At 38.3% G+C, this 22,031-nt stretch overlaps 1 protein-coding gene across 4 annotated transcripts in view; it reads right to left on the reverse strand.

The window, feature by feature from the left end:
* The window catches only part of kalrna (kalirin RhoGEF kinase a), a 747,932-nt gene that overhangs the window by 578,261 nt on the left and 147,640 nt on the right, over window positions 1-22,031 (reverse strand). Inside the window, exon 1 of one of the 4 annotated variants that reach the window (XM_063052243.1) lies at window positions 20,928-21,021. The exons of the other annotated variants lie outside the window; for them this stretch is intronic. Within the exon in view, the coding sequence (XP_062908313.1) occupies window positions 20,928-20,985 (58 nt within the window). The 5' untranslated portion in view covers window positions 20,986-21,021. Of the gene's footprint in view, window positions 1-20,927; window positions 21,022-22,031 lie in introns of those variants that run through there. 4 annotated transcript variants of the gene reach the window in all.

Consider the following 22,031-nt stretch of genomic DNA (forward strand, 5'->3'; position numbering starts at 1 on the left):
TTCTTCTTTCTTCTTCTTACTTTTTAACTTACGTTATTTTCTGTTTTTTTTTCACGGTAACACGTCGAAGCTGCACCCTCTCTAACATGCTGGTAGAGAGAGTTTTATTTGGGTTTTCAGCGCTGGCAATAGTTACATCCCAACAAGCGGGACAGAAGCAAGGTCGCATTGTTCATTCCAGGGACCAGCTGTTTGCGCTAATGCCAGCCGGAGAAGAGGAGTTTGGTGGGTAATAAAATGGACAAGTTCACGGCACTAGCCAGGCATCAGAGAATATTTCAGGAGTGCAACGTGATGTGTTTCACTGGAACGAGGACATACCTGATCAAAACTTCTCCACGGACGGCTTCCAGACCGTTCCGGCTGACCGGAAGTGCACTGAGAGCGGTAAGCGTAAAGGAGTTGGGTGCTTACTGTTCTGGTTAACAACAGATGGTGCAATCCGGGTCATATTACGATCGAGGAACATGTTTGTAGACTGGATATTGAATTTATTACTGTTGGACTTCGGCCACATTCCACCGAGATACAACACTAGGCGGCACGGGAGGTCGTTCCTGCCTGTGGCCATCGAACTTGCAGCTCCTCCCGTGGAGGGTCAGACACCCTGAGCCAATAGATTGGTCCTGAACTTATTTTCTATCTGGCATAGTTTGCATATTGTTGTTTGATTGTTTGTGGTTTTTGTATTGCTATATTTATGCTCTATTCTAGGTTGGTGCGGCTGTAACGAAACCCAATTTCCCTCGGGAATAATAAAGTATATCTATCTATCTATCTATCTAAATACATACTGCACATGGATGATACTCGAGTCGTACTTCTTGTAAATAAGTTAGTTCAACTAGAGTATTATTATAATTTGAAATGCCTGTCTGTCACTGCTTCCTATTCAAATATGCATCTATTCACAGCATTATCTGCAAATTCACATGGTATAAGTTGAATAGACTGCATTCTCCAAAATGGTTTATATTATATAGAAAATATTATCTTAACTATTTCATTGATCAAGTATATTTGACAAATAATAAATTTATGCCTTTTTTATGCCATCGACCAATACCATTAAGCAAGAGGTTGTGGAACCACTGTAGTTCTTCATATTACAAATCTATGTGAAAGTTTCTGATTGGCTGATCGTTTTTTTCCCTCCTCAGTCCCACTCCCTGCCTTTTCCCCATAACCTTTGATGTTGTATCCAATCAAGCACCTATTAAGCTCTGATTTAAACACACCCATTGACCTGGCCACCACAGCAGTCTGTAGTAATAAATTCCTCAAATTCGCCACCCTCTGGCTAAAGAAATTTCTCCATATCTCTGTTTTAAAAGGATGCCCCTCTATCCTGAGGCTCCCTCTTGTCCTAGGCTCTCTCACCATGGGAAACATCCTTTCCACATCTACTCTGTCTAGGCCTTACAACATTCAAAAGGTTTCAATGAGATCCCCCCTCATCCTTCTAAATTCCAGTCAGTGCAGACCCAGATCTATCAAACGTTCCTCATATGATAACCCTTTCATTCCCGCAATCATCCTTGTGAACCTCCTCTGAACCCTCTCCAATGCCAATACATCTTTTCTTAGATGAAGTAACATTGCATTTGCCTTCCTCACCACTGATTCTACCTGCAAGTTAACCTTTAGGATGTTCTGCACAAGGATTCCCAAGTCCCTTTGCATCTCAGCTTTTTGGATTTTCTCCCTATTTAGAAAATAGCCTACACATTTATTTCTTCTACCAAAGTGCATGACCATGCATTTTCCAACACTGTATTTCATTTTCTACTTTCTTGTCCATTCTCCTAATCTGTCTAAGTCCTTCTGCAGCCTACCTGTTTCCTCAACACTACTTTGCCCCTTCACCAATTCTGTATCATCTGCAACAAAGCCATCTATTCCGTCATATAAATCATTGAAAAACAACATAAAAAGAAGCAGCTCCAACACCAACCCCTGCAGAACACTAGTCTTTTTATTCCCACTAACTGCCTCCTAAGAATCAGCCAATGCTCTAACCATGCCAGTATTGTTTCTGTAATTCCATGGGCTCCTAACTTGGGTGGAACCTTGTCAAAGGCCTTCTGAAAGCCCAAATATACAACATCCACTGCATCCCCTTTATCTATCCTACTTGTAATCTCCTCAAAGAATTCCAACAGGTTCATCAGGCAAGATTTTCATTTGAGGAAACCATGCTGACTTTGTCCTATCTTGTCCTGTGTCACCAAGTACTCCATGACCTCATCCTTAACAATTGACTTCAACATCTTCCCAACCACTGAGGTCAGACTAACTGGTCTATAACCACTCTAAGATCAGATAGTAAACACAACAGGCAATAAGGTAATTGAAGACTGGTGGAGGATGGCTGGTTCGATGCGTGAACAAAAGCTGTGGATGAGAGCGGGGTTTAACTAGGCTGCAGGTGATGAGCTGGAAATGAGTGGCAAGTGAATCCTCTTAGCTGGGTAGAGACTGGGAGTTGCTTGCCTGTGCAGGCCTGACATCTATTAGAAAATCTTCTGGATTTGAAATTAGTTCACTGGCAGTGATGTGCTTTGGGTGTCCCTGGCACAGGAGAGGTATTCTGTAAAGGAAGGTATTTTCTTTTTTTTCATTGCACAGTAGTTACATTAGTTAATTTCATGTAGTTTCTACATCAGCAACTCACCTCGGCCATCTACTACAAAGAATGCTGAGCCCTGACTATATCAGCATACATTCATAGATATTGCCTCCTCTTTATCTCGTTAGCAATTGTTAATGTGTCGTAAGATTTTAGGAATTAAGTTGTGGCACATTACATTATATTCTGGTTGCTTTTACAAAGGTCATTGTGCATAACAGCTCTTATATAAGGCATTTGATGTTTTACACTAGTTTGGCTTTTCAGATTCTCAAGTCTCATATTACATCCTCGTTTTTTTCATGGAATGTAAATTCCATAAACCTGTTTGTAGGTTTGTTTGCTGATACTGAAGGTTAGGTCACAAATGTTTCATCACCAGTCAAGGTGACATCATCAGTGCACAACTGACTGTTGTTTCTACCAAGTGCTCGTCTTTATATTGGTCTAACTCATTGTTCTGATTGGTAGGCTGTCATGCTGACCTCTGGTCTCCACTGGGTCCTGGACAACCTGATAGATGAGTGATCTCCATTGGCTAATATCCCTGATTATTGATTGCTGTGAGTGTTGGTTCCTCAGGTCTCCATGGCTCACCCCTCAACCCCAATCCTGCAGATGCATAGGTTCATAAATTCCATCCAGTTCAATATGCTTCCTAATAGAGTCTTCCATTAAGAACTTCCGTGGTTGGTAAGCTGACGGAGAAGATCCTGAGAGGCAGGATTTATGAACATTTGGAGAGGTATAATATGATTAGGAATGGTCAGCATGGCTTTGTCAAAGGCAGGTCGTGCCTTGCGAGCCTGACTGAATTTTTTGAGGATGTGACTAAACACATTGATGAAAGTAGAGCAGTAGATGCAGCGTATATGGATTTCAGCAAGGCATTTAACAAGGTACCCCATGCAAGGCTTATTGAGTATGTAAGGAGGCATGGGATCCAAGGGGACTTTGCTTTGTGGGTCCAGAACTGGCTTGCCCACAGAAGACAAAGAGTGGTTGTAGATGGGTCATATTCTGCATGGAGGTTGGTCACCAGTGGTGTGCCTCAGGGATCTGTTCTGGGACCCTTACTCTTCATGATTTTTATAAATGACCTGGATGAGGAAGTGGAGGGATGGGTTAGTAAGTTGCTGATGACACAAAGGTTGGAGGTGTTGTGGATAGTGTGGAGGGCTGTCAGAAGTTACAGTGGGACATTGGTAGGATGCAAAACTGGGCTGAAAAGTGGTAGATGGAGTTCAATCCAGATAAGTATGAAGTGGTTCACTTTGGTGGGTCAAATATGATGACAGAATATAGCATTAATGGTAAGACTCTTGGCAGTGTGGAAGGTCAGAGGGATCTTGGGGTCCGAGTCCATAAGACACTCAAAGCTGCTGCACAGGTTGACTCTGTGGTTAAGAAGGCATACGGTGCTTTGGCCTTCATCAATTGTGGGATTGAGTTTAGGAGCCAAGAGGTAATGTTGCAGTTATATATGACCCTGGTCAGACCCCACTCGGAGTACTGTGCTCATTTCTGGTCAACTCACTATAGGAAGGATGTGGAAACCAGTGAAAGGGTACAGAGGAGATTTACAAGGGTGTTGCCTGGATTGGGGAGCATGCCTAATGAGAATAGGTTGAGTGAACTTGGCCTTTTTCCTTGGAGCGACAGAGGATGAGAGATGACCTGATAGAGGTGTACAAGATAATGAGAGGCATTGATCATGTGGATAGTCAGAGGCTTTTTCCCAGGGCTGAGTTGGCTAGCATGAGAGGGCACAGTTTTAAGGTGTTTGGAAGTAGGTACAGAGGAGATATCAGGGGTAAGTTTTTTTTTACGCAGAGAGTGGTGAGTGCGTGGAATGGGCTGCCGGCAACAGTGGTGGAGGTGGCTATGACAGGGTCTTTTAAGAGACTCCTGGACAGGTACATGGAGCTCAGAAAAATAGGGGGCTATCGGTAACTCTAGGTAATTTCTAAGTTAAGGACATATTTGGCACAGCTTTGTGGGCCGAAGGGCCTTTATTGTGCTGTAGGTTTTCTATGTTTCTAAGAATTCTCTTGATTTCTTGTTTTGTGCTTCTGTTCAGATTTTTGTAGTTTCTCAATTGAACTTATGTCCTTGGACTTCATAAACCTATTTCAGGAAATCTCGACTAGAGTTCTGATTATCTTGAAGCTGACTTTCACTTTATGAAATTAAGTAAGTATTTAATGGATGCTGGAGTTCTCCCATCACATTGTCTTCCTCTTTCATTACAAATCTGCTCATTGCTTGGCCCCAGATCTCAAATGAAGAATATAGGAATTGTATGTCTGAATTCTGGATCATGAAAGAGATTTCAGTGGAAATGTTTTACACAGAACTATTTCTCTTTGTATTTCACAAGGGGAAATGGATACAAATGTCATAAAAAGCAATAAACAGGAGTGAATAAAGAGCGTGTTAGTGGAATTAGCTTCAAACATAACATCCACTCGGCTTTCTCAGTCACTGAAAACAAGAATAATATTGCACTTCAGTTTTGGTCTTTCCATGAACTATGCTCATGTTGAAGTTAAATAAAAACTAGTGAACAAAATAAAGCAAATATACTTCTTTTAGCAAAATAGATAACATTTGTTGTAATTTAGAAGTTAGGTCTACAAAGAAATGTATATTGTTTTTCAAGATGGTATGACATTTTTTAGTTAAACACATCAGAAATGACCAATGATACGTAACAAATATTGACACGGACCTAGAACATGAGGATATTTCATTGCAATTACAATATTCTTTCAGTAAACAAAATAAGAAATAACCTTACTTGTTGTTTTCTGGAAATTCATCAGAATTGATTTGCCTTTCTTTCACTATATGAACTGTGACACTTCTATAAAGTACCATATTAAGCAGACACAAGCAGATGCTGGAACTCCAAAGCAACACACACAAATGCTGGAGGACCTCAGCAGGCCAGGCAGCATCCATGGAAAAGAGTAAACAATCAACCTTTCAGGCCAAGACCCTTCATAGGACTGATGAGTCATGATGGAGGGTCTCAGCCTGAAATGTTAACTACTTACTTGCTTCCACATTTGCTGCCTAATCATATTAAGCAGACAATCCAAATTCAAATAGGCAGTTTTAATGTTCATATAACTAGAAAAGCAAATTGATATTTTTGTTGTGTTGACCATCACTAGAATTTTACTATGCATTATTTAATAAGCACATTGATGTCATTTGCCACTGCTACTCAATATTAAGCCCATTAATTTGTTTATTTTTTATCCAAATAGTCCATTATTAAACTAGTGAAATTAAGCGAGGAACATCTACATCAGCTCCTTGTTTTTAGAGTTACAGAAATAATACAACCTCTTGGTTTAGTAAGAAAGTACACAGTCTAAGTGAAATCTGAGTTTTCAAAAGAAAAACATTTGTAAATCTTTCTTATCTGACTAGAAAGTAAAATTAATGCATCTATTGGAATTCTGAGGCTATCAATAATCCACATTCTTTCAAAATGCACTGGAAGAAGCCCATGTACAATTGAAATCAGTGTCTGGATTTACAGTGAATCTGTCAAAATATCCTCATTACGAGAAAGCCTGAAAACCTAAACTACAAGATTGTCACTTTAATTTTACTCGGTTTGTTGAACCCTTGCTGTGCTCTTGGCAATATTTTCATTTGACACCAAAGTGTTTAATATACTTTTGACAACATGTTAGACAGATGTAGTCAACATATGTCAAATTGAAAAACATATCAATATATCCAGTTCAAAGAGACAATTAATAATTGAACATTTACAGTGGCATGTACAAACGTACCTTTGCTCATTGCAGCGAAAAAGTTCTATTTTAACTTCATCAGTCCACAGGACTTGTTTCCAAAATGCATTAGGCTTGTTTAGATGTTCCTTTGAACCTTTTGAATAGAACCTTTTGGCTGCAATAAGCAAAGGTATGTTTGGAGAAAAAAGGGTGCAGAATTTCATGAAAAGAACACCTCTCCAACTGTTAAGCACGGGGGTGGATCGATCATGCTTTGGGCTTGTGTTGCAGCCAGTGGGAACATTTACTGGTACAGGGAAGAATGAATTCAATTAAATACCAGCAAATTCTGGAAGCAAACATCACACCGTCTGTAAAAAAGCCGAAGATTAAAAGAGGATGGCTTCTACAACAGGATAATGAACCTAAACACCCCTCAATGGACTACCTCAAGAGGCGCAAGCTGAAGGTTTTGCCATGGTCCTCACAGTCCACTGGCCTAAACATCATCGAGAATCTGTGACAGGCCTCAAAAGAGCACTGCATGCAAGACGACCCAAGAATCTCACAGAACTAGAAGCCTTTTGCAAAGAAGAATGGGCAAAAATCCCCCAAACAAGAATTGAAAGACTCTTAACTGGCTACAAAAAGTGTTTACAAGCTGTGATACTTGCTAGAGGGGGTGTTACTAAGTACTGCCATGCAGGGTACCCAAACTTTTGCTTCAGGCCCTTTTCCTTTCTTGTTATTTTGAAACTGTAATAGATGAAAATAAAAAAAGTTTTCATGCTTAAAATATTAAAGAAATGTGTCATCTTTAACTTTATGCCTTTTGGAAATCAGTTCATCTTTTACTCGTTTAGCTATTCACAGTAACAGAAATTTTGAAAAGGGGTGCCCAAACTTCTGCATGCCACTGTATTTATTTTATTTATTGAGACAGAGCACGGAATAGGCCCTTCTGACTCTTCAAGCCACGCTGCCAAGCAACCCCCAATTTAACCCTAAGCACGGGACAATTTACAATCACCAATTAACCTACCAACTAGTATCTCTTTGGACTGTGGGAGGAAACCAAAGCACCTGCAAGAAATCTATGCTGTTATGTTTTGTAACTTCAAATGATTAAATTCATTCAAATGAAGATGTGGGCAGTCAAACATGCAGGTGTAGTTCAAGTTTACTTTAACAGAGGTGTGCACGTGTCACATATATAACCCAAAATGAATTACCTAAATGAACCAATATATCAACCAATCAACCTATATCTATACAAGATTACTCAAATATTATTGAAATATCAAATACATAGCTCATGTGGTCACAAGGAGAACGTACAAACTCCATTGATCACTTTCTTTCCTAAGGCGTTATTGTCAGGGCATTTTTATTTCATAAAATTTGCTAATATTTAACCTATCCTCTAACGTCAATATATATTCTTTAATCAAATATGCATTCAGTTCTCTTACCATTCAATTCAATGCCCTTAAATTTAAATCGACAGTTCCTTTGTTTTCCCCCTAAACTCTTTAGCTTTCTCTGTCAATCTCTGCATATTTAATGTAAGATATTCCTTCACATGAAGAACATAAAAATTGCTGGTTTCAGTTGTGTGCACTGTGCTGCAATGTGTTTAATAGCAGTGGCAATGGAAATCAATATTGTAGCAACTAATATTTAGAAGTAACTTTCATTGCACTGTTTCAAATACTAGTTTCACACCTAAGTACAAATTATTGGATAAAACATAGAGTCATGTTCCTGTGACTTTGATCATAAAGAATTTTGGAAGCAATTTTTTTTGCAATGCTCACAAATTTCTTTCAGATTTTTGGTTTACCTATTCACTGCTTTTTGTGCACGATTTCAGGAACAGAACTGATGTTCTTGCCAGGTGATATAAATCAGAGTTTAATTTATAAAGTAATTTACTCAAATTGGAGATAGACTGAGAACTTTCTTCCTTTTACAGAAGGTCGCAGAGAACATTCTTTCAATTCTTGCATAATATACACGGAGGAAAGTGAAGCCACATGCATCCCTTGGTGTCAGAGTTTCTAAGAGACTGCTTTTATGTCTTCTCTGTTTTCTCACTCATTTCTATGCAGGGATGCACATACCTTACTGATACCTCATATGGTATGCTACAAAAGAATCTCTGTTCAAAGACATCTCTTGGAGTCAGGATTTCAAAACCTGATACCAAACACGTGCAATCAAAGCAGAGCAGATTTCAACATAGCAATGAGAATTTTGAGTGAATTTAGAAACAATATAATGCCTGGAGGACTGTGTTCGTTTGGAGTTATGATGGAAGACTGGAAGCAGTGCCTGGAAATCACCACAGAATGAGACTGCAAATCCTGTAATCTGGAACAACAAACAACTGGACGAAAAAAGATGATAGATCTAAACCCAGGGCGTAGACTGCTCATTTCCTTCCACTGATTGCGCCTGACCTCCCTCCAAGAAATTTTTTGTTGGTTGCCAGAAAATTGAGTCTAAAGAAAAAGTAGAAAACCTTAAGCCTAGAAAACATTCTGAGAGATATTATAATGGAAGAATTTTGGAAAATCAAGGACATGAAAGACATAAATCCAGATTATTACTTCAACTTCAATGCCTTGTATTAGATTATATAGAACTATTACATGGCAAGTTGGGGCAGATACTTGCAAAATCTTCATGCAAGCAATTATCACAAGTGATTCAATAGAAGAATACAAAATAGTACAAAGTACAGGTTTCGGAATCATTTCAGAAACAATTCTGCAATAAAGTGGGTATTGATAATTCTGGGTTTGAAAGGCTTGTCACATGAAGAGCATTTGATGGCTCTGGGCCTCCACTCACTGGAATTCAGAAAACTGAAGGATGACCTTACCAAAACCTATCAAAAGTTGAAAGGCCTCGATAAATTGGATGTGGAGAGGGTGTTTCCTATGGTTGGGGAGTCTAAGACCAGAGGACACAGCCACAAAATAGAGGGGTGTTCATTTACGATGGAGATAAGGAGGAAATTCTTTAGCCAAAGAGTGGTGAATCTGTGGAATTCATTGCCAAAGGTGGCTGTGGAGGCCAAGTCATTGGGTATATTTAAGGCTGATAAATTCTTGATTAGTCAGGGTATGAAGGGATACGGGGAGAAGGCAGGAGATTGGGGCTGAGAGAGAAAATGGATTAGCCATGATGAAATGGTGAGCAGACTCATTTGGCCAAAAGGGCCTAATTCTGCTGTATCTTATGGTTTTTTGTGCAATTAAGGTTACCAGACTGATTCCTAGGATGGCAGGACTTAAATAGGAAGAGAGATTGAATGAATGAGGTTTCTTTACTAGAGTACAGAAGAATGAGAGGTGATCTCACAGAAAACTATAATATTTTAATACAACTAAATAGACAAAATACAGGAATGAAGATTCCAATGCAGAGATGTCTACAACCAGGGATCACAGTCTAAGAATAAAGGATTGTAGGATTGAAATGAGGAGAAATTTCTTCATCAGAGAGTGGTGAATCTATAGAATTCTGTACCACAGAAAAAAATCAAATATATTCAAGTGTAACATCGTTCTTAGGCTAAAGGGATCAAGGAATCAAGTGACATGGAAAGAAAACAGTGTGCTGAATTTGGATAATCAGTCATAAATATATTGAATAATTGAGCAAGTTTCATGGGCCATATTGCCCACACTTGCTCCCGACTTATCAATTCAATAATCTTCAAAAAATAATTTTAAATTTACATAATAAATATTGCCTTGAGTAAATTTTTGTGAAGGCCATTACAAGGACATGACAGAGTTCTGGCTGTAATGTAACAAAATCCTATAACCAAAAATTTAGATTTCTACACCAAAGAGAAATCAAATTTGTAGCCTGCCACAGAGTGGGTCAAAACATAAAGCTCATATTACTGAACAGTTGCTCCAAGAATGTAAATATTTGGATCTAACCCAGGTTCAGACTTTGAAATACTCAGAATGTCATTACTGTTATTAGTGCTTACAGAAATCACTTTCATTATGATTAATGTTTTTGTAATTTTGAGAGACTTATGAGTCTCCTATTGCACTACTCATGACGAACTAAAGAATATGGTACCATTTATCTTATAAAAGAGGGTGCATGTGAATAAGAACAAAGCATTCAATTAACTCAAATTTCACAGCTAGCAATTATGTCCCTTCATATTCCCTGAGCCACCTGGATAATACAAGTGGATTCAGTGTCAATGTCATGTGTCAAATTCCATTGAAGATTATATGGAAGATCTGTTAACAGTCTGATGAAAAGTAGACACACTTCTTATATTTTCCTTACATTTGCTTCCGACTAATATAGTGTCATGCTTACGTCAATATTTATAAATCCATTTGTCAAACCTTCAACATCATTTTGGGGGAAAATAAAATTTTCTGTGAAATAGCAAAATTCTGATAGCTCACATTGTTATCATCAGAGGGTACCACTAAAAAACTGCCTTTAGTTAACTCAGTGATTCCCAATGGGGGTGGTTATGTGTCTTAAAGGGGGCATTAAGGGAAACAGAAGTTGTCAGGAGGGCATTCAAGATTTTTTTTGGAGGGGGCGGTAAATGGTACCCCTCTTGAGGCACAAGACCTGACTGACCATTAGTAAAGCAGGCACTTCCAAAATAAATGCTGAGGCACTGGAGCACAGGAAGAACGGTAGCTCTGTAGGCAGTGAGGACTCATCGTCACAACGCATCTGAAACTCGACAATCCCATCTGAACTCACCAACCAATCAGACATTATTGGGGATAATGCATAAATTAGCAACTAGGGTGCCCAACATTCCCTTGATTTGCGACACGGAATGAGTTCATGCAATTTAACAGTTGGTAAGTCAAGTACACTATCTCAACTTTCTCAAAAGATCTATGGAAAACAGGTCGCACAAAGATGCAGCACTGGCTGGAATCAAATGGTGAAATGGAGCCAACAAATGAACCTACCAACTCAGAAAGGATTCCTCTTGAGGTGTTCAAAGCAATCTCAGCTTCATATGTATGGTCAAGAACCATCTTTGGAGATATTGAGACCTTATCTGATTGATAATCGTGCTAACTGGAATAGTATAAAGGTAGCTTGCTGAATACTAGCTCTATCTCGACTAACATTCAGATTTCAATCTGAATCCTTGTCAATGTAATTTTCACTGTTTTGATTGTTTTTATCTTGGTCTCACCAATTCTTTGCGTACTGCTACTATCCATGTCAACTCGCTGCTGTTGCCAACATCCGATAGGCATTCCCAGTTTGTGTTAATTTTTAATTTTATTTTAGCTCTATTAATGGTGGATATATATGTATGACACAATCTCTATGAGTCTGAAGGTGATGAAACCTTGAATTCTAATCCTGCTAGGAAAGATAAATGACAGAAAGTGTGTCAATAAAACGTTACATACCTGGAGTATGGTCTTATTCCATTCCTGTCAGATCAGCGATGCCCCTTGTGTCTTATTTGTAATACTGTGTTGTCTAATGAAGACATGAAACCACAAAACTGGAGGAACACTGCTGTAAGAGACACACTGAAAAGGGTACTCATGGTATTACTCATTTCTAGAAGATGACAGAAGCATTTGAAAAGTGTTGCACCATCGAGTCATTTGCCAAGAATCATTGCTTCTTATAACATTTCCAAAATGATAGCAAAGTATAGAAAATCTCATACAATTGGTGAAAGATTCTGCTGCATCAGAAGTGCTCACAGCTGATCTCAAAATGGATACCAGTATTTACGAATCAATTCTTCTGAGTAATAACTCTGTAGCTCATCATATTGACAAAATGAGTGAAGACATTGAGTATCAACTATACAAAGAGCTAGAAAAACAGAATTTGGGATACACCTGGATGAGTCAACTGTGCAAGATAACGAGGCATTGCTAATGACATATGTACGGTTTACCTAAAATTGAAAAATTTTGGAAGAGATTCCCTTTTGTAAAAAGTTCAAAACAAATATCAATAGAGAATCAATCTATGCTCAAAATGTTTATTGAGGATAAAAGTTTTCTGAATAGGAACATGATTTCTTGTGCAACAGATGGAGCACCATTTATGACAGGTCACCATGCTGGTTGAGTGGCATTTATGAAAAGAGAAATTCCAAGTCTGTTTGCAATCCATTGTGTAATTCATCATCAACATCTCGCAGCCAGAAACCTCAGCCAGCAACTTTTTTCAAGCATGACTCTTGTAATATCTGCTACCAGCAAAACTAAAGCTTATCCATTAAATAGCAAAATATTTCACCAGTTATGTCAAGATAATGATAAAGACTTTAAACACTTGCTTCTTCACACTGAAGTGATTTGGCTGTCAAAAGTTGTCGCGAGCTTAGGAATCAAGATTGAACTTCTACATGGAGATGTGGCAACCGAGCCAATCTGTGTGACAAATTGAACATTCTAAAGGTGAAGAATTTCAATTTAATCCAAGTAAAAAGTGCAGTGTCCACTTTTATTGGAAAATTGGACATCTATAAGCAAAACATTGGGAGAAGGATGTTCTCACAGTTTCCCTGCATGGGAAGTATTGTACTCTCTTTCTCAGACGGTGATTTGCAAAAGTACTACTTACACCTGCAATCACTGAAGAAGGATTTTCAGAATTGATTCAAAGATTTGAATGATCTGGAAATTCCGGACTGGGTAATTAACCCATTTCTTTGCAAGGTGGAAGAACAGGAAGAGAGCTTACAAGAAGAAATTATCAAAATTCAGAATGATGAAAAAGCAAAAATGATTTTCAAGAATGAATGTCGGCTGTTGTATGTGACAACACTGTCATACGAAGTTTCCTGGTCTTTGGGGAAGAGCCAAACTGTTCTTCATTGCATTTCCATTGTCCTACCTTGTTGAAAGAGGCTTCAGTGCTGTGAATCAGATCCTCACAAAAAATGGAAAGCCCTTGGACATTGTTACATGTGGGGACTTAGGGCTTTTGCTGTCACAACTTGAACCAGATATTTCAACTCTTGCTATAAACCATCAAGCTCAAGGATTACATTGATATTGAAGCTGCCATACAGTGCACAGATACTGTGTAAACTTGGTTTAAACACAAATAAAAATTTAAAGCAGAATCATTTTCTCATGTTAGCATATAGTAGGCATTTTTACACTATGGGGGCACCTAAGAAGGGCATTGGCAAATATGAAGGTGCTTTGGGGGGGCATTGGGCTAAAAAAAGATTGGAAAACACTGAGTTAACTGTATGGGCAGCATAGGGACATAGTTACTGAGCAGGGTTCAATCCAACATTTGGTATCGTTTGTGTGGAATTTACACAACTTTCCAGTGACCTGTTAAGTTTTCTACAGGAGCTTTAGTTTCTTCCCCCATATTAAAGACCTGGAAACTATGTTTCTTGTTTTGATTAAAGGGTTTTAGACCTAAAATAGGTCTAATATGTAAAAACTGCTGAGTATTTCCAGGATAGCAGTTTCTATTAATTTTTTTAAAATGTCTTACTGAATTGGCTAGCAATTAATTTATATTCTAACTCTCTTTATATAGAAATAAACCTAGTCATAAATTAAAATGGTACTTCAAACAATTTCCTTTCCTAACAGATTTCTTCATCTTCAGCCCTTTACTTCTTCCACCTATCGCCAGCTAGCTTTGCACATCATTCCCTTTCATCCCCCTTCCCCCACCCACCTACCTTCCCCCTCTCACCTGGGTTCAGTAATTTCCTGCCAACTTGTGCCTCTCTCCCTCACCTTAACTTTTCATTCTGGCTACTGCCCCCTTCCTTTCCAGTCCTGATGATGGGTCATCAACTGTTCACTTCCCTCCATAGAACTCCTATGGGATGTCCTATGCACCTATGGATGCCCTGAAAAGTACATTCGAATCCTGAGACTCCTCCACGATGGCATGCTTGCCACAGTTATGGTCAGCAACAGTAACTGTGAGCCTTTTCAAATTAGATCAGGAATAAAACAGGGATGCGTGATTGCCCCAACTTTGTTCACCATCTTCATTGCGATAATCATCCACATCATCAAGGATGACCTACCCCCAGGGGTCGAAATTGTCAACAGAACAGATGGCAGTCTTTTCAATCTTGCCCTTCTCAAGTCCAAAAACAAGACATCCCTCATCGAGTTCCAATACGCGGATGACAACAGTGTTGCAGCTCTCTCAGAAAACCACCTACAACAGATTCTGACTGCCTTCAACCGTGCATACACGAAACTTGGACTTACCATCAATTCCAAGAAGACTCAGATCATCTACCAACCATCACCAACTGAGACAAATCGGATAGAACCATCAATTCAACTTGGCAAAACAACCCTGGAAAACGTGGACCACTTTCCGTATCTTGGAAGTCACCTCTCCTCCAATGTCGACCTTAATGATGAGATCCAACATCGTCTAAAATGCACTGGAACAGCTTTTGGACGTCTCCGAACAAGAGCCTTTCATGATCGTGACATCCGAACAGACACCAAAATGTTAGTGTACAAAGAAGTGGTGATCCCAACACTTTTGTATGCATCAGAAACCTGGACAACATGCCGATGACATCTGAAGGCACCTGAAAAGTTCCATCAACGCTGTCTTCGAAACATCTTAAGTATCAGCTGGGAAGACAGAAGAACCACGTCAGCGTGCTAAATGAAGCAAAAAAACAAGTATTGAAGCCTACGTTATCAAGAACCAACTAAAATGGAGCGGTCATGTTGTTTGGATGAAGGTCGAATGTCTGCCGAAACAAATCTTCTACTCCCAGCTTAAAGAAGGCAAACGTAAAAGAGGCGGACAACAGAAAAGATTCAGTCTTAAAAGCCAACATGAAGAAATGTAACATCGACATCAACAATTGGGAAACCAACGACAAGGACAGGAAACTCTGGCAAGCTATCATCCGAGAAAGAACAGCAACTTTCGAAGCCAACAGATGTGCAGAATTAGAAGAAAAGAGTAGGAAATGGAAAGAGAGGCCGCAACAACCAAAGCCCAATCTGCCATCTGGAACTACCTGTCCTGAATGCGAAAGAATTTTCAAAGCCAAGATTGGACTCATAAGCCACTTGAGAGCCTACAAATAGATCAACGGAAGGAAGACCATCATCCTCGATCTCGAGGGATAGCTACGACAATGATGCTGCCTGACCTGCTGAGTTCCTCCAACATTTTGTGTGCATTACTGAAGCAAGTTCAGGTGATGTTTTGAAGCATAGCCCCAGAAATTGTTAGCTAAATTAACAGTAGCTTGAAGCTTTGTATACATGTACAGTTAGAGGCTGTCCTGGACGTTCTGACATGTTTGGAATATTAAAACTGACAATGGATTCCATTACGTCAGCAGAACCCCAATCAGAATCTCAGAATCAGGTTTATTGCCATTGACATACATCATGAAATTTATTGTTTTGTGGTAGCAGTGTGTGTATATATATATATGTGTGTGTATGTAAGTCACAATATAAATAAATAAATAAATAGTGCAAAAGAGGAACAGTGGGGTATTATTCATGAGTTCATGGACTATTCAGAAATCTGACGGCTGAGGGGAAGAAACTGTTCCTAAAATGGTGAACAGATCTTTAAGCTACTGTACCTCTTCCCTGATGGTAGCACTGAGTCCAGAGCATGATCCAGATGGTTAGGGTTTCTAATGGTGAGAGTATATCCAGGATGGTGATGGCTGTTGTTGAGATATCACATGGATTCCACAGTTAGACCTTGAACAGGATCTGAGTTCCCACTGACTTTGGTGGGAATTGTAACATTGTGGATTAGTAGCTAACAGGGAAGGTAGTTACATGTTGAAAATAATTTCATTTCTTAATATGCTTTCAGTTCTTTTTCAAAAAATCAACCACTTTCAGCTTGCTTGCAATGACTTAGTTCAAAGAACATTTCAATTACTATCAAGAAGCCATAGCTGTCAAAACACTGGAGGTCTTGTCACAGTTCGGTCTGTGTTAGTAGAATCTGGAATACTCTGGCTGGTTAGCTTATTACCCTTCCACATATCGATGGGTCAGGATAGAGTTGGAACTACCACAATTTCAAATCCAGAAACAGGTTACCATAGTACATCAACTTCAGGTTGGATATAGTTTCCCATGAGAACAAAATTCATATATTTTCACATCAGATTATTTGATTTTTATTTCTTACTTGTTTTTATATCTTTGCTTAAGATACTTGGATAAAAACGTGCATCCTCTGAATTTCTATAATGAAGTCAGATCCTGCTGAGGTTTAAGCTGAAATTTGTTGCAAGCCTGATGTGGGAAAGCTTAGCAAGGTCAGACTCCACCACTATCCAGTCATGGTGAGAACTGATGGATGTGGCATTCCAACCTGACCACCTGCTGCTTTACAGTCACTCCCAAGCAGACTCCTAATTCATTCCATTCTATTTTCTTGATATCTTTTAACAAGTGTATTTTTTGAATATTTATCAACTTGCTTTTAAATATTGTTATATTCTGCTACTGTATTTCACATATCCACAGTTCTTTATGCAAAACAAAATCTATATTTTTGGTGATGATGCTCAATCTACACAATTTGGATATTCATACACTAGCCATTGGAAATGGTTTCCCGCTACTGTTAAACCTCCACTAATGTAAAAAGACTGTAGTTCTGCATGTTATTCCTAACTATATTTATTGAACAACAAAATCCTTGGAAAATCGGAATCAGATTTATTTTCGCTGACACTTGACATGAAATGTATGTTTCTGAAAAGAAGTACACTGCAAATACATAAAAATCTATAAATTACAAAAACAAATAGTGTAAAAAAGGGAATAACGTACTCAGGGATTGTTGACACTATCTTGTGCAGGGTTTAGAAATCACATGGCAGAGCTGAAGAAGCAGTTCCTAAATTATTGAGTGTGGGTCTTCAGGCTCCCGTACCTCCTCTCTGATAGTAGTAATATATAATGATTGTACGTAGTTGTACAGTATGTAGGTGAAGGCTCTTATGTTTCACCAGAGATATCGTGGTTACATTTCCTAAAACAAAACATGCAAAAAAATTTTGATTTGGTTCTGCATTACTGTTTTACACCTGGTCCATACTGATCCAATTAATTTTCTGCATTAATACAATGACAGGTGTACTATACAATAACTGCAATGGGAACAAGCACAATGCAAAATTATCTCAATGCCCTCAGTTTTCTAGTTTTACTTTGAGAGATAACTATACATTATCAACAATTTATGTGTCTCAGTGACAGATTTTTGTTACTTTGCCCATTCTCACTGATATCACTGACAATGATACACTCTCCTCTAATAAATAGTAAAACTATGAAAATGTTCCATTCTGATATTTTTCATCTCTTTAATTTCACTTCTACTAATAAGATATCACTTCAAAATGTATACTTGTTTATTTATAACACAATTGTTTTAGCCACCATTTCCTGATAAACACAGGAAGAAGAAAGGCAGTAGAAAGACTGAGGTAAAGATAATTTGAAATAATAACAGAAATGATACGAAAAGAAAAGAATGCAATGCCACAAAAAGACATAAACAGATAAAATGTGATTATGTGCATTTTCATTTTAACCTGAAGTGAAATGGAATCAAATTATGTCATGAAGCTTCAATGATACAAAGTTGAAGTATTCTTTCTTCCCCTCAAGCTCATTTAACACTGTCTTTAAGTTAGTTTTCCTCCAAACAAATCAAGTAACCTATCTCTTCCACTTTTTTTCACCTGACCTTTCCTCCCTTGAACTGCAATGACATCATTTTGCGGAAGAACTGGCATCACAGAAAACTACAACAGTGAAGGAGGCTATTCAGCTCTGTGCAACAATTCAGCTAACCCTACTCCTCAACCCTCTGCCCATAGCCCTACAAATTTACAGAAGATGTGAACATGTCTTCTACTGTTTTGGAAAGTAAATCACCCAGTCACTGGACTGATACTTTCCGGTAAGGAGGAAGTGTTTAGTGAAAAAAATCTGAATTATTCTCCTGGTTGTTTTCTCTACAGCTTGTCACTCAATGATATATATCAGCCCTAGTTACAGAAAATGCAGGCACTGAGAATGTCTCCATATGGTTGCTCTCCTTACTGTTGTTTTTTTTCTAAATTATGTTCCTGATTAAATGACAACAAACTTTCCCAGCAGAATTCTTTGATGCCTGTATAGGCATGTTAAACAGACATATATCATCATCACTCAATTACCAATGTCTACAAATAAATTTTTAATGGCCTACTACTGCATCTGTGGGCCTGGTTCACATTTGAAGTGACGAGGCAAAAGGTGCAGGTCAGTACATCAGTCATAGTGAGATCAGGAATCTTAATGCTGGATGAGGGAAAGAGACAGGGACTGCTGGGTTTCACTGTAGGTGGGGTGAGGGAGAGGGGTATAGAGTTGAGGGTTGTCAATAACTTCAGGTTGGAGGTGGGATGGACACATTGGTATGGGGAATCAGGGCAGTGATATTACAGGGAGTGTTTTTGAGCTGAAAATGAATCTGCCTGAAATGATATCCAGCATACAGTGTATCCAGGTCAATGAAAATCACAGAAGTAACTCCACTGGATACATGTCCAGTGCTTCTAGTAGTATATCAGCCGCCTTGAGGGCTCAGAAGGACTCAAACCACACAATAAATCCTTGATCTCCTTACATGTCAATATTTCACAAAAATTCAGTCAAGTAGCTCATATAGTGGTGTCATAGTAGTGCAAAGCTATTACAGCTCAGGGCATCAGAGTTCAGAGTTCAGTCCCAGCATCCTTTGCGAGGAGTTTGTCCATTCTCCCTGTGGATTGCATGGGTGTTCTCCAGGTGCTCCAGTTTCCTCCCACAGTCCAAAGGTGTACTAATTAGTAGGTTAATTAGTTATTGTAAATTGACTTGTGATTAGGCTACAGGCTAAACTGGTGGTTGTCAATGATTGCTGGCTCGAAGGGCCGGAATGGCCTATTCCGCGCTGTATCTCTAAAATAAAATAAAAAATAAATGCTGTGCTGCATGTTCAAAAATGTTATGTCTTTACCTTTAAGATTAAACCATTTGGTATTTCTGTGTTTTATTTTAGAGTACTCCTAATCCTGTTCTCCAGATATTACAATATTTTTCTTGCCATTTCATTCTATTGCTTTCTACAATTGTTTTTCCATTTATTTTGGTTTTATTATCCAATTCGACTATCAGCTTATTTTCAAGTAAAGTAATAATTACCTCAGGAAGCACACCAGTTTTGTTTTAAGTCTCTTCCTTATAACAGTGGAATAGCAAAATTATAGGGCATTAAGTGACTAAGCTTAACTAAGGCATTTCTCAGAACATAAAGTATAAAAAGAAAATACTGGATGCACTCCACAGTTTAATGTTAATGTTTCAGGCTGGAAGCCATTCATCTCTCCTTCCATGGATGCTACCTGACCAACTAATTGTTTCTTGTTGCATTTCCTGTTTTAATTCAGAATTCCAGCATCTGCAGTTCTTTTTGACTGTCAAATAGAAATGTTTGTATGTGTCCTAGAAACTATTAGTATGGGAATGCAACTGGCAAGGTCACCTGCCTAACCTCTTGACTGAGGAACATTGAGCACTGCTGGGCATGAAGAATCCAAAAATAGAGAGAAAATATAACCAGTCAGGTGAGAAATTAAGCATAAAAGAAGGCATCTATTCTGTTTTCCTTGCATTTGAAAGATATTTATGGCATACATCTTCCTGTCTACTTCGGTAATACAAAATGAGCATTGAGGTTATGAATTAAGCATAATTCAACATATTACCATACAAGATTAAAATTAATGAAAATTACTAAAGTAACTTGCTTGATGGTCTACTGAACTTCAAGTATGAAACTTGAGACTATTTTTCTTTTTGTGTTCTTTTAGTTTTAGTGTAATATGTTAATTTTATTATTTTTAATTTTTTTCTCTCGTGTTAAAAGTGTATTTTTTTAAATCCCAAATTCTTAAAAGGAGTATAAATCAACTCCAAGGTGATAGTTTAGTCCATATTTATGTGCTATTTGGTATTTCTTAATATCACAAAAGGTTATGTAACATTAATGCCAACCATAACAAAGCACATTTTTTTTGGTTTATACACCAACATAAAAATACATGAAACACAAAGAAAAATACGTTTTGGGGTCAGCTTGCAACTCTTCTGCAGCAGCAGCAATCACAGCAAAGCTAAACATACTATTAGAATATAATCCATTTGAGTTCAGAAAGGAACAGCTTTCATTTTTTGTACTGCAATGAAGAGCAGAGGACATTTATAGCCTTTCTGCATCAAGCAAATATGAATGTGGTTTCAGAAAAAATAACTTCTGATAGTTAATTAACTGTGATGTGCTTTTTCCAAAATACTGATTCATGTTTTCATGACAATAATGCAGCACATGGAATCTACAAGATACAGCTGCTTCTTACGCAGTAGAACTTAGATGACAATATGTCACACCATTCAGCAAAAATACTTCAGAGAATTATACTAACATGGATTATCATTATTGTGTTCTATTACCTTTGCGGGAGTTCATGCTGCCTGAAGACAAGAAGCATAGCACCATCATAGCTGTCATATTGTACACAGTGCTAGAATACTGACTATCGCTGTTCCAGAGATCTCCATCATTCTGGGAGCTTTCATACAGCAACACACCAGACTGCTGCCGGAGGTATGAAATGCACTGCAGACATTCAGATAGAGGTTCATTGCTACAGACCTATCTGGTGCTGGTTCCTTATCGGGATCCCAAATAGAGTCAAAGCTGAGCACGCTTATCTTTGCATTCTGCAGGCATCAGGTCAGAAAAAATGTCTGTGTGTACAGTTGGTAAAGTTAGCAGAAATGCACTGATTGCAATGCAAACGTTATTCTTCTGTTAATGTAAACAAAAATAGCTTTGTTTTTTTAAAATTTGGGAATATTTCTTTCTGGAGATCAAGGAAACATGCAGCTTATATATATATATATATATATATATATATATAAGGACATTCAGTATAATGGTTGAAAATTCTTGAATACTCAGTCACAATGGTCAGTGAAAAGAACTACATTATTAACCCTTTTTGCCTTTTAAAATCTCTACAGCACAAACTTTAAAAATCAGACTTTCAAAAGGTTACTGCAATGACACTATTTGTAGATCTGAGCACATTTGTCACCATAATTAAAAATAGAAATGGAGGAAATACTCCGCAAATCAGACAGCATCTTCAGAGGGAAATGCAAAGGCATTGTCTACTGAGTCAGGGTGGGTGGAAGTCAGAAACAGGAAGGGGGCACTAACTCTACCGGGTGTTTTTATAGACACCCATAATAACAGAGACATCAAGGAGCAGATGGGGAGGCAGATTCTGGAATGGTACAATAATAATAGGATTGTTGTAATAGGCGATTTTAACTTTCCTAATATTGACTGGCATCTCCTTAGAGGAAGGGGTTTAGATGGAGTGGACTTTGTCAGGTGTGTTCAGGAAGGTTTCCTGGCGCAATATGTAGATAAGTCAACTATCGGCTGCACTTGATCTGGCATTGGGAAATGAACCTGGTCAGATGTCAGATCTCTTGGTGGGAGAGCATTTTGAAGGTAGTGATCACAACTCCATCTCCTTTGCCATA

Source organism: Mobula hypostoma, chromosome 6 (genome assembly GCF_963921235.1).
Source record: "Mobula hypostoma chromosome 6, sMobHyp1.1, whole genome shotgun sequence".
Classification (NCBI taxonomy): Eukaryota; Metazoa; Chordata; class Chondrichthyes; order Myliobatiformes; family Myliobatidae; genus Mobula; species Mobula hypostoma.